This window comes from Gopherus evgoodei, chromosome 3, assembly GCF_007399415.2.
Source record: "Gopherus evgoodei ecotype Sinaloan lineage chromosome 3, rGopEvg1_v1.p, whole genome shotgun sequence".
In the NCBI taxonomy this organism is placed as follows: Eukaryota; Metazoa; Chordata; order Testudines; family Testudinidae; genus Gopherus; species Gopherus evgoodei.
The window spans coordinates 11,032,828-11,046,980 of record NC_044324.1 but is presented as its reverse complement, the minus strand read 5'-3'; the positions used below and the strand labels follow the sequence as shown (position 1 = coordinate 11,046,980).

The 14,153-nt window shown below is 43.2% G+C and overlaps 1 protein-coding gene across 11 annotated transcripts in view; it reads left to right on the top strand.

Moving 5' to 3' along the window:
- DTNB (dystrobrevin beta) overlaps positions 1-14,153 on the top strand; it is a 361,761-nt gene that overhangs the window by 274,060 nt on the left and 73,548 nt on the right. For 10 of the 11 annotated variants that reach the window (XM_030555069.1, XM_030555067.1, XM_030555064.1 and 7 more), the window contains 2 exons: positions 10,558-10,643; positions 13,145-13,258. In XM_030555069.1, the coding sequence (XP_030410929.1) occupies positions 10,558-10,643; positions 13,145-13,258 (200 nt within the window). Of the gene's footprint in view, positions 1-10,557; positions 10,644-13,144; positions 13,259-14,153 lie in introns of those variants that run through there. The other variant, XR_003999428.1, reaches the window with a different exon arrangement.

The following is a 14,153-nucleotide window of genomic DNA, read 5'->3' as shown; positions in this document are numbered from 1 at the left end:
GAGTCTATCCAATATATGAGAGAACTTCTCTGTGAAGTAGGATGTCATCTCCTCGCAGTGAGCTGCACTGGTTCTCTAAGGTCAAGTGGAGGCATTCTGGATGTTGTCAGATGCTATCGGTGTGGTGCTCTGCTCTGTTCAATGTTGATATCACTCGGCTGCGTGCGTGTGTTCCCTCTGTGTGCTGTCCCAGCTCTGCGCAGATAGCTGACACAGCAGACCCGAAGAGAACCCCCAATGACCACAGAGTCTAGTAAGGTACAAAGGCACATCGGCCAGGTTTATTGTCAAAGGAAGCACAATGATAGTTCCCTGTAGATTTCTTAGTCTAATTCAGGGCATACTACGAGAAAGTGCCCCCTGGCAATGGACTTAGCTCAGTCAGTGGCGGGACTTTCCACTGTCCCCTCGGCTGGACAAAGACACCGCCCCAGGGATGCATTATTATACACAGGTACAAACAAGTTACACATCACTCCTGACGTATTGAGGTGCAACCCTTCTACGCAGCAAGGTACAACCCCTCTACGTAGTAAGGTGCCGCCTCTCACCTTGTACCTGTTGGTTCGAACAAAAAACTCTATCCATCATATTACCCTTTTGCCCCGTCATTGGGATGGGTCAGTCTGTTCCTTGTTATCTGTGTGGAATGTGCCAGTATGTGAATGTTCTGATATCTGGTGTTCAGCACCTTTTAGGTACATATCTTCTTGCAGCATCGGCCCTTTCCTTGCCAGCTTTTGTGAACAGGGCCTGCCTCTGGCTCACAGCTTCACTTTGCTTTATGCTAGCAAAGTCTTGACCATTACTTTAGTTCAGGCCTCAGGCCTCATACCGAGCCTCTGATACCAAGGTTTATATCTTAGGGCCTCCTCTTAGTACCCTGGATTTACAGAACATTTGAAGGCATACTTTTCAAGCAGTAACACTTGCACACATCAGGGCTAGATTCTGTCTCTTTCATATGAAAGTGGTGGGGTCTGAATGGGATTTACACATATGAATTCCATCATCTGCACATGCGGGTGATAGTGTTTGGGAAGTGTATTTGCATGCACCAGGTTATGTACTACAAATGAATTTCCTAGTTCCTCAACCACGTGTCAAAATCCTGATGCCTTGATAAGAGTCCCTCTGGCTGAAGTAATGTGTGTTCTGAGGAATTACTTCAATTTCAGGTGGCTGCACTGGAGAACCCAGAGTTTATTAAATTGTATATAGTAGAAAACAATCTGAAGCCTTCTAGACTAGAGGGAGCAGATGACATCGTTTCAAATTCACATGCCTCATGTAAATTCTAACATTCTGATGCAGTGTGGTCTCTCTGGCTAACCACACAGAGAACTGCTATATCACAGGGAGTACGGAAATGTTTTAGGGATTAGTTTCCTCTTCGGTCAGTGATTGGTCAAGGAGAGGTGAAAACATGCTGCTCTCCTGAACCTCTAAGCAAAGGAACTGCTAAGGAATTTCCAGTTACTGAGAACACTGTTGTTGCAGCACCAGAAGGAAAATAAATGCCTGTGCACTACACATTCAATATTTAGAACTCAAATGTGTGTCTGTGGATAAGAATGTCAGATGCTCCACAGATTCTGCATAGTTCATGCTAGTTAAGAGTGATGGGGTTTTAATAATAATAGGAGATATCCTATCTCCTAGAACTGGAAGGGACCTTGAAAGGTCACTGAGTCCAGTCCCCTGCCTTCACTAGCAGGACCAAGTACTGATTTTGCCCCAGATCCCTAAGCAGCCCCCTCAAGGATTGAACTCACAGCCCTGGGTTTAGCAGGCCAATCCTCAGACCACTGAGCTATCTGTCCTCCTCATAAAATAAAAAATATTTATTTTATGTAGTTAGAGTGAGTGCTGATTAAAATAAATAGCCTGCTGCAGCTAAAAAACTCCACTCAGAGATGCAGTCTAGCCAGTCCCAGGGGCTTTCGCACAGAATGGAAAATATGTAGAGAAAAAAATCTTGCTAGAGAAAGTGTAGCTTTTCTTTGTGGCAATTTGAACTCCCATTTTACATATGACATCTGGGAAGATGTTCCCTCTCCTGCCTCATCCTGAGAGTTTCCCCCTATAAACAGCAGCCCATCCAACATTATTGCATCGATATTCTAGCCACGGCAGATCCTTCCAGAGTGGCCCTGCCTCTCAGTCAGCCCATTCTGGAACCAGTTAATACTCCGGGGGCGATTCTGTGCCAAAAAAGTCAATACTCTGCATATTTTATTTGTCAAAATAATACAGTATAATCACACCAGTTTCAATTGTTTTGGTAATTTATTTAAATGACAGTTCAGAAAAAAGTCACAATAACTATTTAGCATTTCCTAAATACATGAACATTATGTTACAAACACTTGGTACTAATACCCTGCATTCCAGTTATAATCCTGGATTTTCATTTAAATTACATTGCAGAACACCAAACAGAAAAAAAAAATGTAGACTGTCATTTTAAATTGCTCAGACTTTCACACATGAAAGTCATACAGTTTTGCTAATCGTTGTCCTGGACCTGGCTGGGTACTTTGGGAAGTGCTTGGTTCTGATTGTCCTGACATTTTATTGACTGCTTTGTAAATGTTTTATTTGCCCTCGAAGTCTTTTTTTTAAATGGGTAAGTAAAATAAATCCTGAACTGTAATCTAACCCTATTATGCCACGTTGCACAGGAACAAAGTGAGAAAGCGCATAGATCTTCTTAGCTGAGGATTCTGTTACTGCTAGACTGTGTTTTCCCTTTGTTTGCAGAATTTCAGAAGGAAGGGTTTCTACTTCCGTGATTTCCTAATCCCAAAAACCAAAGGAGATCTCAGGCCTATTTTAGCCCTGCATCAAGTGAACAACCATCTCAAAAAGATAAAGGTCTGCATGGTGACCCTGGCATCCATTATTCCCACTCTGGATTCTGGAGATTGGTATGCTGCCCTTTATTTAAATGACGCCTATTGAGGAGATTAGGAGTGCAGGTCTGCCCTTACCTGGACTACTAGCTAGTCAAGAGCCAGCGTAGGACTCAGGTTATTCAAGGCCCTAGGCCTACTGATCAATGCAGACAGTCTACCTTTTGGCCAGTACAGAGGATAGAGTTACTGGGGCAGTGTTGGACACTATCCAGGCCAGGGTGTTCCTCCCAGAGTTATGATTCCAATTGATCCAATATCTGGTGAGACCTCAAATGTCATCCAGTCGCAACAGCCCAAAAGTGTATGAGGATCCTACACCGTATGGCCTCATGCACATGTGAGATACAACATGCGAGATTGCATCTCAGACCCCTCCAAATGTGGCTAGCCTCAGCATACTCACAAAGCTGCCTTTGTCTGGATACTGTACACACAATATGTTCCTCGATTTTAATTTTCCTGAACTGGTGATTGGATCCTCTCAACATGCATATGGACAGTCTATTCATCTACCCTCAACCATCAATGTCTCTGGTCTCAGACGTGTCTGTGGTAGAGTGTGAAGCCCACCTGAGGCCCCTTAGGACTCAGGGTCTTTGGTCACTGAAGGAGCTCTCCATACCAACGTCAGAGAGCTCAGGGCAGTTCACCTTGCCTGCCTCATATCAGAGGGAGAAACCTGTTTGTTCTTACAGACAACACCGCAGCCCTGTTTTACTTCAGTGGGCAGGAGGAGCTCATTCATCCCTCCTTTGTCAGGAAGCAGTTCACCTATGGGAACTTTGTGAAGCCCATTCAATCAATCTCAAGGCTTCTTATCTTCTGGGGGTGGAGAATGAGTTAGTCGATCATCTTAGTAGGTCTTTCCTCAGTCATGAGTGGTCTCTTCACCCAGACATAGCTGAAGGCATTTTCTGGCAGTGGGGAAACTCCCCAATAGATCTATTTGTGAACAAGTACAACAAAAAATGTTACCAATTATGCTCCCTTCTGGGTTCTATCACAGACACCTTCCTGCTACCCCGGATGGGAACGCTTTATTATGCTTTCCCCCCAGTCCCACTCCTGCACAGTGTGCTACTAAAAACCAAGCAGGACCATGCCTGGGTTATATGAATAGCCCCAGCATGGCCCCGCCAAGACGAGTTCTGCACTCGACTGGACCTCTCAATGGTAACTCATCTCACTCCTGTTGCACCTGGATTTGATCACTCAGGGCCACTGTTGGCTCCACCACCCAAACCTGTGTTCCCTTCATTTAACGGCCTGGAAGTTCCTCAACTAAATCCCAGAGAACAGGCTTGCTGGAGCACGTTCACTGAGTGTTACTAAGTAGCAGAAAGCCTTCCACCAGAGCCACCTACCTGTCAAAATGGAAGTGGTTCTTGGTCTGGACTTGCTAAACTGGAGTCTTACTGACACTCGTCCATTCAACAAATACAAATGATTTTTTCATGGAGTCTTTTAAAGCCAGACTCTTTCTTTAAACTAGATAAATTAGTGCCTTAGCATGGGTGAGGTAGCAGGTGAGGGTTTATAGGCCTCCATACAGAAGTATATTTTTTCTCAGAGGTGGGCTGAGACATGTGGAGCAGCATAGAAGAAGACCCAGAGACAAGAGTGAGAAAAGGAAGCAAAGGGGAAGTTACACAGCGTGGGAAGAGCTGTGGGAGGAATGCAAAGTGATGAGAGCAGAAGGGAGAGCAGGAGCCAGGTTTTTTAGGGCCTTGAAGACAGGGAGAAAAGTTTGCTTCAATCTAATGTGAGAGAGGTGGGAAGCCGTTCACCCAATGAAATCAATTTAAGTTGTAAGACTGAAAATGGAGATGATTTAATTCTCCTTGTTGCTGTTACTAGGTTTGAAATGACAGTGAAGAATAAGTACTAATGGACTTTGTGAGTAGGTTTTAGAGGAACGATCACAAGTTTTTGCCTTTCAGAAAGTGTGCCTAGAGGGAAAGGAAAATATGCTGAAAAATTCTGGACAGAATTTTACAGGAAATGTTTCCTATATAGAGTCAGCAAATGAAATGCTTCCCAATGAGCTCTAAATACAGGGCGCAAGGCAAGACAGCTGTTCTGTGACATTCATTGCAAAGGAGTGGGGACTCTGCAAAAGCTCTTTAATACTTTTTTCTTCACAGAAAAAGCTTTTATAAAAGAGACAACAGCTCTGTCCTAGAGGTGAGATAGCTGTGGGCATTGTTCTTCAGTTGATAGGATCATGTGCTAAATAATCCTTTAACAAAAAAAACAAAAAACAAAAAAAAGTAAGTTAATTGTCTGGATCAGTGAAATGATATGTCTGAAAATCTCTGCATCAGATTATCAGTACTTTAAATGGAATCAAATAAAAGGTGCATATAAAATCAAGCAGGTTGGAACCAGCCTCACTTTCACTAGAGAAATGCTGCTTGCCTGGGACTACAGGTCTCACTGTGCACTTCTTGAGCCATTGAAATGAAAACAGAGTCAGACATGTTGGGGATTGTATTTTCCACCAGCCACAACTCTGTATCAAAGGGGAAGGCAGCAACAGGCAGAATTTCTGTTTAAAGTTAGGCACCTAAAGCTAGAAGTAGTTTTTTGTAAATTTGACCTCTAGCCTGTGGAAAGCACTATGGTCATACCTGATCTAAAGTGTCAGAGAGGTAGCCGTGTTAGCCAACTACAAAAGCAGTTTCTCCTCCCTTGGTTTTCACACCTCAGCTGCTAGAAGAGGGCCTCATCCTCCCTAACTGAACTAACCTCGTCATCTCCAAACTGATTCTGGCCTGCATATTTATAGCTGCCTCTGGAAATTTCCATTACATGCGTCTGATGAAGTGGGTATTCACCCACGAAAGCTCATGCTCCAAAACGTCTGTTAGTCTATAAGGTGCCACAGGACTGTTTGCTGCTTTATACCTGATCTAAGTAATAGACAAGTTGATAATATAAATACAGACAAACTCATGTCTTTGGTGTTACTGTTAGCAAAGTGATGTATAATCATGTAATGAAGACAGAAATACTACTAGCAAAAAACCTCATGGATTGCCAAATTCAAGGCTGTCTAAATTAGGCTTTTCTCTCTAAATTCCCACATTGCAAACACCAGGGCAGGTCCAGGCAATGCACTGGTTAAAACTCCAGGAGCTGCCGACTCCTGCTGTCCTCTGTTATTGGCTGAGCTCGTGAAGCGCGTATGCTCAAATTTATGGCATTTCTCTGTTTGGGTGTAATATGATCACTTGAACACCTCATCTGCTAGGTTCCAAAATTTCAGAGAATGTTCTAGGCATCAGTAGGCAGAACCATAATGCTTTTGACATCTGGTTAGCAGAACCACAGCTTCAACCCCCACCATAATCCTCTAAGGATCAAAGAGCTGATCATGGCAGAAATTAACATCATTCCGGCATCACAAGAGCCCTCCTTTGAGTTCAGCCTGTATCAGTTGATCTTAAAATCACTCTGAAAGAGAAAGCAAAGAAAGAAAGGAGAATAAGAGTCGGAGGAGGGGCACACACAGAGCCCCTTCCATGGGGGGAAGGGCTGGCCCTCAGAACTTCTGCTGGGAGTAGGAGAATGGGGGACTCTTGTAAGCAGGGAATGAGGGATATACACAGCCTCTGGCCTGTGTGAAAAATGGGGGAGCTGGGAATGGAGGGTACACCGAGCCTGTGGCATGGCAGATAAGGAGAGAATAGGGGGCACCCAGAATCCCTTGTGAGGGGAGAATGGATTGTGGGTCTGGGACCTAACTCACCCCCTTACTAAACTAGCCTTGAGCAGCCTGGGATGAAACTCAGGGATTTCACCACTGAAATTAAGCAAAAGAATGCTCTGCTGCTAACCCCCACCTCAGGAATGTCCCTAACAAGAGTTATAACCAGCTAAATTATAAAATCAAAACATCCAGGCATTAAAAATTTAAAAAAATACACAAAAACCCAACAAATAATAATAAATAAAATAAGCTCTAACCAGCAAATATATGCTAACCATCTGCATAAACAAAAATAAATTACCATTTAAACATGAATAAAAAACAAAAGCCAGTGCATAATTAATTAAAATCTATTACTTAAAAATAATAGATTTAATACATTTTTAAAAATAATAATTTTACCTATATGATATAAATAAAAAACAAAACTCTTTAAAAATCAGCTTCAAACTACAATACAATAAGCTACAAAATATCATACCCTGCACAACCAGAATGTATGAAAGCACCAAACCCCCCGAACAAATAAATCCTAACTAGCCAGCAAATAAAATTTGTATATTAAAAACAGTAAGCATAATAGATTTGCTTAGCATGTGTATTCTGTATATATTGCTAATAAATACATGTTTACAACAGCTGTATAAAGCTCTGTCATTAACAAAAGTGCCTGCAAATCCGTAAAGCCCTAAGCCCTGTGAGTAAGGGTAGGTGCCTTGTGCCCCAAGCCCTAAAGAAAATTTAATTGAGTCCCACTTTAAGATCTTGGTAGGGTATAAACTGGGTGCCCCAAGTTGTGCGGGTAACAGGAGGACCCTGGTTTGGGGGGAAGGCAGAACAGGAGGCACACAGAGACCCCAGCATGGGGGAGTAGGGAGACACAGAGTACCTGGCCTGACGATGGGGATGGCCAGGTTGCAGCAAGTCCTGGAGAGAGGGGAAGGGGAGGGTGTCATAGAAGGTGGCTGTGGGGGAGAATGGAGGTGGGGATTTAAGGACCCCTAGTGTGTGCAAGGTCAACGTACAAAAGTAACAAAATGTGTGATTCTGCAGTTTGAGTGGGTGGCTCAGGTCTCACAAGAAGTCTGCGCGAGCACTGGGAGTGGAACCGAGATTTGCAGTCAGACTCTACGCTCATGTAAGTCAATTTATGCTACCAGAAAAGGTCAAAGAGATTGAGTCAGTTGAATTAGCCTGTGGGAAGCACTAAGGCCATCCCTGTCTTCGAAGGGACAATGAGAAGATGTTTAATTTGTTGATGATCTATGTATCCGACAGTATCAAACTAGCAAAGATCTGAAAGGCGCAGGCTAGCCAACTCATCATGAAATACACAAAGGAACAGGACTGCCATGTACCAGCTGTACAGGACCAGGAGTCTTGTTATCAGACTGGTTCAGTTCTCTGCTCGGATGTAGTGTGTGAATACACTAAACATGTTCTTTGCTTCGGTTGAGTAATATGTAGAATGGGAAAGACAACGCAGCAGCTCTGCAGATATAAACTGTCGGGAACAAGGGCATCCCCATTATGTCAGGAAGCCATACACCTGTGGGACTGGTGCATACAACATTGACTCATCTTGGTAGCCCAGAATGATACAGCAGTTCACTTAAACAGAAAGAGCTCCATCAGCGACTAATGGGAATAGAAAGACTCAGTCTAGCTCAGGTATTCCTAAAATGAGAAGTTCCCTCAGTAGACCTATTTGCTAGCAATGTGAACACAAAGTTTCCAGTGTTCTTCTCCCAGGGAGGAGCAAGCCCAGGATCTCTGTCAGACACACTCCTAATTCAATGGGGAAAGAACCTGTTTTAGACTTTTCCCTCTGTTCTGTTAATCCCAAGAGTTCCAAGAAAGATTTTACAGGGCAGAGTTCAGGTAATATTGATAACTCCAGCTTGGAGGCATCAGTTCAGGTACTCTGACCTGGTGCATGCATCAATCAGTCCACCTGTTCCACTTACAAACCTAGTGGGCATCATCTCACACCGGAGTCTGAATCCCTTGCAGATCTTCATGGCTCTTGAAGCAAAGACAGTAGACTTTAGAAAATGTAAGGGGAGCAAAAAAGACATTCTAGTTATGCATCACTTAGTGGCCAAAGGGGACAGCTGTCTCTGATTCTGTGAATGGTGGATTCTCTTGCTTGGAGAGCTGGTGATGCTGATAGCTTGATGTAAGTGAGAGGCATAGCTTCCTTACGTTTTAGCCATGAGAAAGCGTGCTGTGTTTGTTTAGTTTGTTGTTCTTGTTTGGTATGACTTAAATCTATGTTCTTTATTCATAAACTTAGTTTTACTATAAACCGTCTCAGTGCAATGTACCGAAGTAAAGTGTGGGACCGTGGCTAAACTAACAGACTAGTAGGTGCACTGTCTCTTTGGAGACAGCAAGCTTTATAATTACCGAGAGTGCCCAGTGAGAGAGACTGGACACGGCAGAGAGAAATTTCTGGGGAACTCAGGTTCCCTGATTGTTAACCTGCAAGACAAGGTTAAAGCGTGCAGAGTCTCCAAGGTGTGCTGGTGAGGCAGACAGGTTGATGTGGAATTGAGCTATCTCACAGTTTAAGCCCCAGCAAAGCGCTCTCTTGCTAAGGCAGACAGGTAACACAGTGGCTTACAGTTCTGGCTGCTCTGAGCAGAGCATGTTTGATTGCACCAAGTTTATCAGTCATTCCAGATCTCACTGTATAAATGATCTGTCTTTATCCTTGTTTATTACTCCACCAATCTTTGCTAGTAAAGTTTTTGTAAATGACACAATGATTTTATACTTCCACATGATTGATAAAAATATTGGAGAGTTGGCTGTGAACTGATTCCTGCAGAGTCCCAAACGGATTATTACTATTAACACTTATAATTGGAGATCTATAATTTAGCCAGTTTTTAATCCATTGGATGAGGGCTATGTTGATTGCATAGTACAAATATTTTAGCCTTTTTTGTCCTGAGGAGAAACTCAGTGCAGCAGTTCCCCTAGGAGTAGCCATGGAATTGGGAAGTTAACAGGGCAGCAGCCTTTCTACAGCCTTCCCCCTTCTGCTCAAGACAGACTCAGCAGAGTTCAAGTATCATCCTGTTTCAACCCTTAGCTCTGTGAGCACCAAAGTCTTCTGCAAATTACGTGCTTGGTTTTAATGCTTAATGTTATGCTTGTGAGTAGACCCATTAATTCCAAGGAGACTACACCGTGTATAAAGTTAAGCACACGTAAGGAATTGGGACCTAAAAGAAATAACATTCTTGGCTGAGAGATTCGTATTAGGTTGTACCTGAGAAACTGTCGAAGAATTTCCAGGAAACATGCTGGAAAGCTTCAACAAATTATGTGTAAATAGGAATGGAACTATCTAGTTCTAGTGTAATCTAACAAGGAAGAACATTACATAATTAGTTTCCTACGTTTCTGGCACAGTTATATTATGGTGATCGTGTATTGTATCTTTTCTTTAAGACTTGCCATATGAAAAGGTCTTCTCCTGGTAACAGCTTTTCTTTACGAATGGTATAATTCTCAACTATTTTTATACCCTTTTCCTTCTTTCCTTCCACCTCTTCATAAGCATACTGCTAGCTTCTGTGTCTACTTCTCTGCATCACATAGAAATATTCTGTGCTGCCAGAAACACATGATACAGTTTTTCCTCAAGCCCCTTCCCAAAGAGATGACAAACTGAGTCATATCCACTTCTCTCCAGCCTGGGCAAGAGTTGATGGGCATAACTGTGCAGTCCTAGTTGGAGGGTGTGCCTGAAGAGTCAATATTAGAACCATTATTTTATTAATGTTCATTCTTCATAACAAACGATACTCCCTATATTGTACTACATCATTCAGGGAACCTGGATCCAAGCAGCACATTATCTATATAGCATACAGTAAATATTGTGATTAAATATTATATATTCTTATCCTCTAGCCACGCCCACCAACAGACCTGAGTTTTAATTTTGATGCCAATAAACAACAAAGACAGCTGATAGCCGAACTGGAAAACAAAAACAGGTAAGTCATGTAGAGCTGTTTAGTGGGGTGGGAGACAGCGGCAAAGAGTTCTGTGGCACCTTTTACAGATCCAGACTAACGCGGCTATCCCTCTGATATTTGACACCATGTGCGGACAGAGCATTTACTTGCAGGCTTACTCAATTATTTCTAGCATTTTGTTATTTAAACTGAATTTCATAGGTTCCCTTGTTGAATGGTGCACCTGTTTCATTAGTGCAATTAGTTTCTGTTGTTAATTACCTCTGACAATCACATTTTTTGTTGAGATGTCTAAGTATGGACATGGGGGCCGGCCTTTAGAGCCCCCAAGTTTGAAAAAGCTGGCCCATCTTAGGTCAGAATTTGATGCCAAGTGCTTTGTGATGTTCATTGCCCTAAGATGGGGGTTTCTGATGACTACAGTGGGAGCTAGACACATACCTCAGAGGCTCCCAAGTTCAAACATTTTGGTCAAGTTAACAGTCTCCCTTATGTCCTGTGTTCCTGAGAACCCTTGAGGCACCAAGAAATCACTTAACTGTCTTATTCATTGGGCGCCAGCAGTGTGCCCAGCATGGTACACGCCTTGAAGCAGTTGCAGTTGTAGCCCCAATGATCTTGTAATTTAGAACCCACATGTTGTAGAATAAACCGATCAGATAACAGCAGTATAATAAATGTGGAAAAGGAGGCATTTTGAAAGGTTTCATGGAGGAAATTTGATTTGAGAAGAGGGAGGATTTTTCCTCTCATTGGACAGCTTGTAGTGTTTGGAATGAATCTTAAAGAGCAGATCTGTGAGAGGGGAAACTCACCTCTTATGCGTACCTCTTGTTGGTTGGGTGCAAGTGTGCACTCTCTCTCTTTCTGCTCCTAGCATCCCCGGTTGGCTGTTAACCTCATCACACACAGTTAAGATGCACCAACACACCCCTTCTGGGGTAAAAGGTCAAACAGGGGCTATCACTGTGCCCTCATTGGTATATGCAGATGCGTCTCTGGGCTCAGTTCTCAGCCCCTTCTGAGCTAGCTTTAAGTCCACCCCTGCCCTGGTATGGAGTAGTGCCCTCAGGGCTTTTTCCCTGGAGACTAGTCTTTGCCTTATCAATTCTTCTCGCCCAAACTCTCCAGCCAGGTTACTCCTTCAAGCTCAGTCCCCTTCCCAGGGTAACAAAGTTCAACAAATGGTTGGCCCTCTGCAGGGTCTTCAGCACTATCCTAGAGCCTTTTAAATTCTAGCCCTATGCTTGGGCTTCTACAAGAAATTTGTCCCCTTCTTTGGGCTTCAGACACTCTTCCAATGGCCAGTGAGGGGACCCGGACCCACCCACCACTCTGTGTCTCAACCCAAGGACCCTACAAATAGCAGCCAGGTGCCACTTCCTTGAATAGCTACTGCTGTTATATCCTAGGCTCTTCCTATATAACCCCTTTCTCTTCACCTCTAGCTCAGGGCTGATGGTCTCCACTCCTTTCCTTCCTCATCGAATGTCAATGCCACCAGAACCCATCTTCTGGCTCTCCCTTGAGCTCTAGCAAGGAGCATCCTTCCTTGCTCCTCTGGTCCCAGCCAGGAACTGACCTGCTCAGCCCCTGCACCTCATTTTATCTGAGCCTGCTTGCTCTGATTGGCTTCTTCCCAGAAGCCTTTCTAGGCAGGCCTGAAGCACCAACCTTCGCTGCTCCTTTTCTGGAGCAGAGTGTGGTAGGACCACAATGCCTCCGGCATGAGGCCTCAAAGGGCCTGCTACACCCATCACAAGATCAAATACAGCAGATAAACTAAATTGTAGGCTCAGTGCTCCTCTAAGAAAGAGTGATTTAATTTACATTTTAATAAATGACTTCTTAGCAGTTACCAATATGTTCTCTGACCTCCAGCTGTACAGGATGCGACAGCAGTTTAGAATATACACTGTGTGGTTGAGGATGCTAGTTAATTGCATTCCCTTTGTGAGCCCTCATGACAAGTTTCTCTCCATTATTATGAATTTCTATGGCCAGGAGCTGTTGTTTTCACATTCCTGCTGACCTGCCAGAAACTCTTGTGAGGATAATTATGAAATTAACCAGTATCACCACAGCTACTTATGCTGGCTTGGCCTCTTTGAAACATTTCCTGCAGCAGGAGCAAATAGATCAACATGCTTTGACTAAAAATCCAGCTCTTCCCCCTTTGAAACAGAGCTGTTCTGTTTGCCCCCCTGTAGGAAGAGTTTGAAGAGGCATTGCTGGCCTATGGAGAAGTGGTGACATTGGTTAATTTCAGACTCATCAGCTGTTTGATAATAGCTCTACTAACTAGTCCTGTGGCAATGTTTAGGTCTCCACTACATACCACTTCTGGATTTGAGCCCACAGCATTCACACATGAAAGGGAATTAACTGCACTTACTACAGTGCTGCTGTTACAGGGCTGGGTAGAAAGCACATTTGAAGCTTTTGTCTAGAATTTGAAAACACAGTATGAACTGTTGCCTTGTTTCTTGTTCAATCTCCTGGTCTCCTTATTTCAACAGAGAGATACTGCAAGAAATTCAGCGCCTCAGACTGGAGCATGAGCAAGCCTCCCAGCCAACCCCAGAGAAAGCTCAGCAGAACCCAACTTTGCTGGCAGAACTCAGGCTTCTACGGTAAAAAAAATAAAATTAAAACTTTTATGCATGTGACATATTAAGCCTTCAGCCATGTGTGGCCTCTTCTCCAGGATGAATGATCCTATCTGGTACTGAGAACAGAATATTATTGGTAAATCTACAAGAACTCTAAGGAGCCATTTTAAATCTTTCTGCTGGGGATTGTTGAAAGCTGGCAGTTATATAAAACTATGTGACTTTCATAAAATGGATTTAAAAGCAAATAGAAACATCACTTAAAGTGTATTCTTGCTTTTGATAAATAAGAAAAATAAGCCAGTTTTTTATAAGGAGGCCAGTAGAATTGGGACCATTTCCTTATTTACTGGGCAAACAAATGGAACAGAAGAGCAGTGTCAGTGATTTGCTTAGTCAGTGGGGTTTTGAAAACACTTATCTGCAAACATTCAGCCACATCTCCAGAGCTGAGGAGCAATCTTCAAACTCCTTTGATTACGTTTGCATTTTGAAGTGTCAAGGGAAGAATTTTCAGTGTTAACAGAATAAAGTACGTCATCGTCTGTGTAATCACAAATGAATTCTCTGGCTGCTTTTTATTTCATCTTTTGCTTGTTAATTCTCAGTTCAACCTTCAGAAAATACCATATGAAACCTAATGCACATCCTGAAATGTAAGCTCTTGACAGATACAGCCCTTTGAGAACCGCATTATGTTAGGATTGCAAGAGAAGCCATGCTGTATGTTAGTGTGTGTCCTGTACATGGTGAGGAGTTCTCCCTAAGACACAGTGCCACTGGAGCGGGGCAGCTCTGCTCCATCCCCAATACAGGGCAATTTCTATAGGCAAGACTGTAAGAAAGTGGTGATTTTTTGGTTCAGAAGCCACAGTTTGTAAAAAAAAAATCCAGTTTTGGTATGGGGTCAAATTTG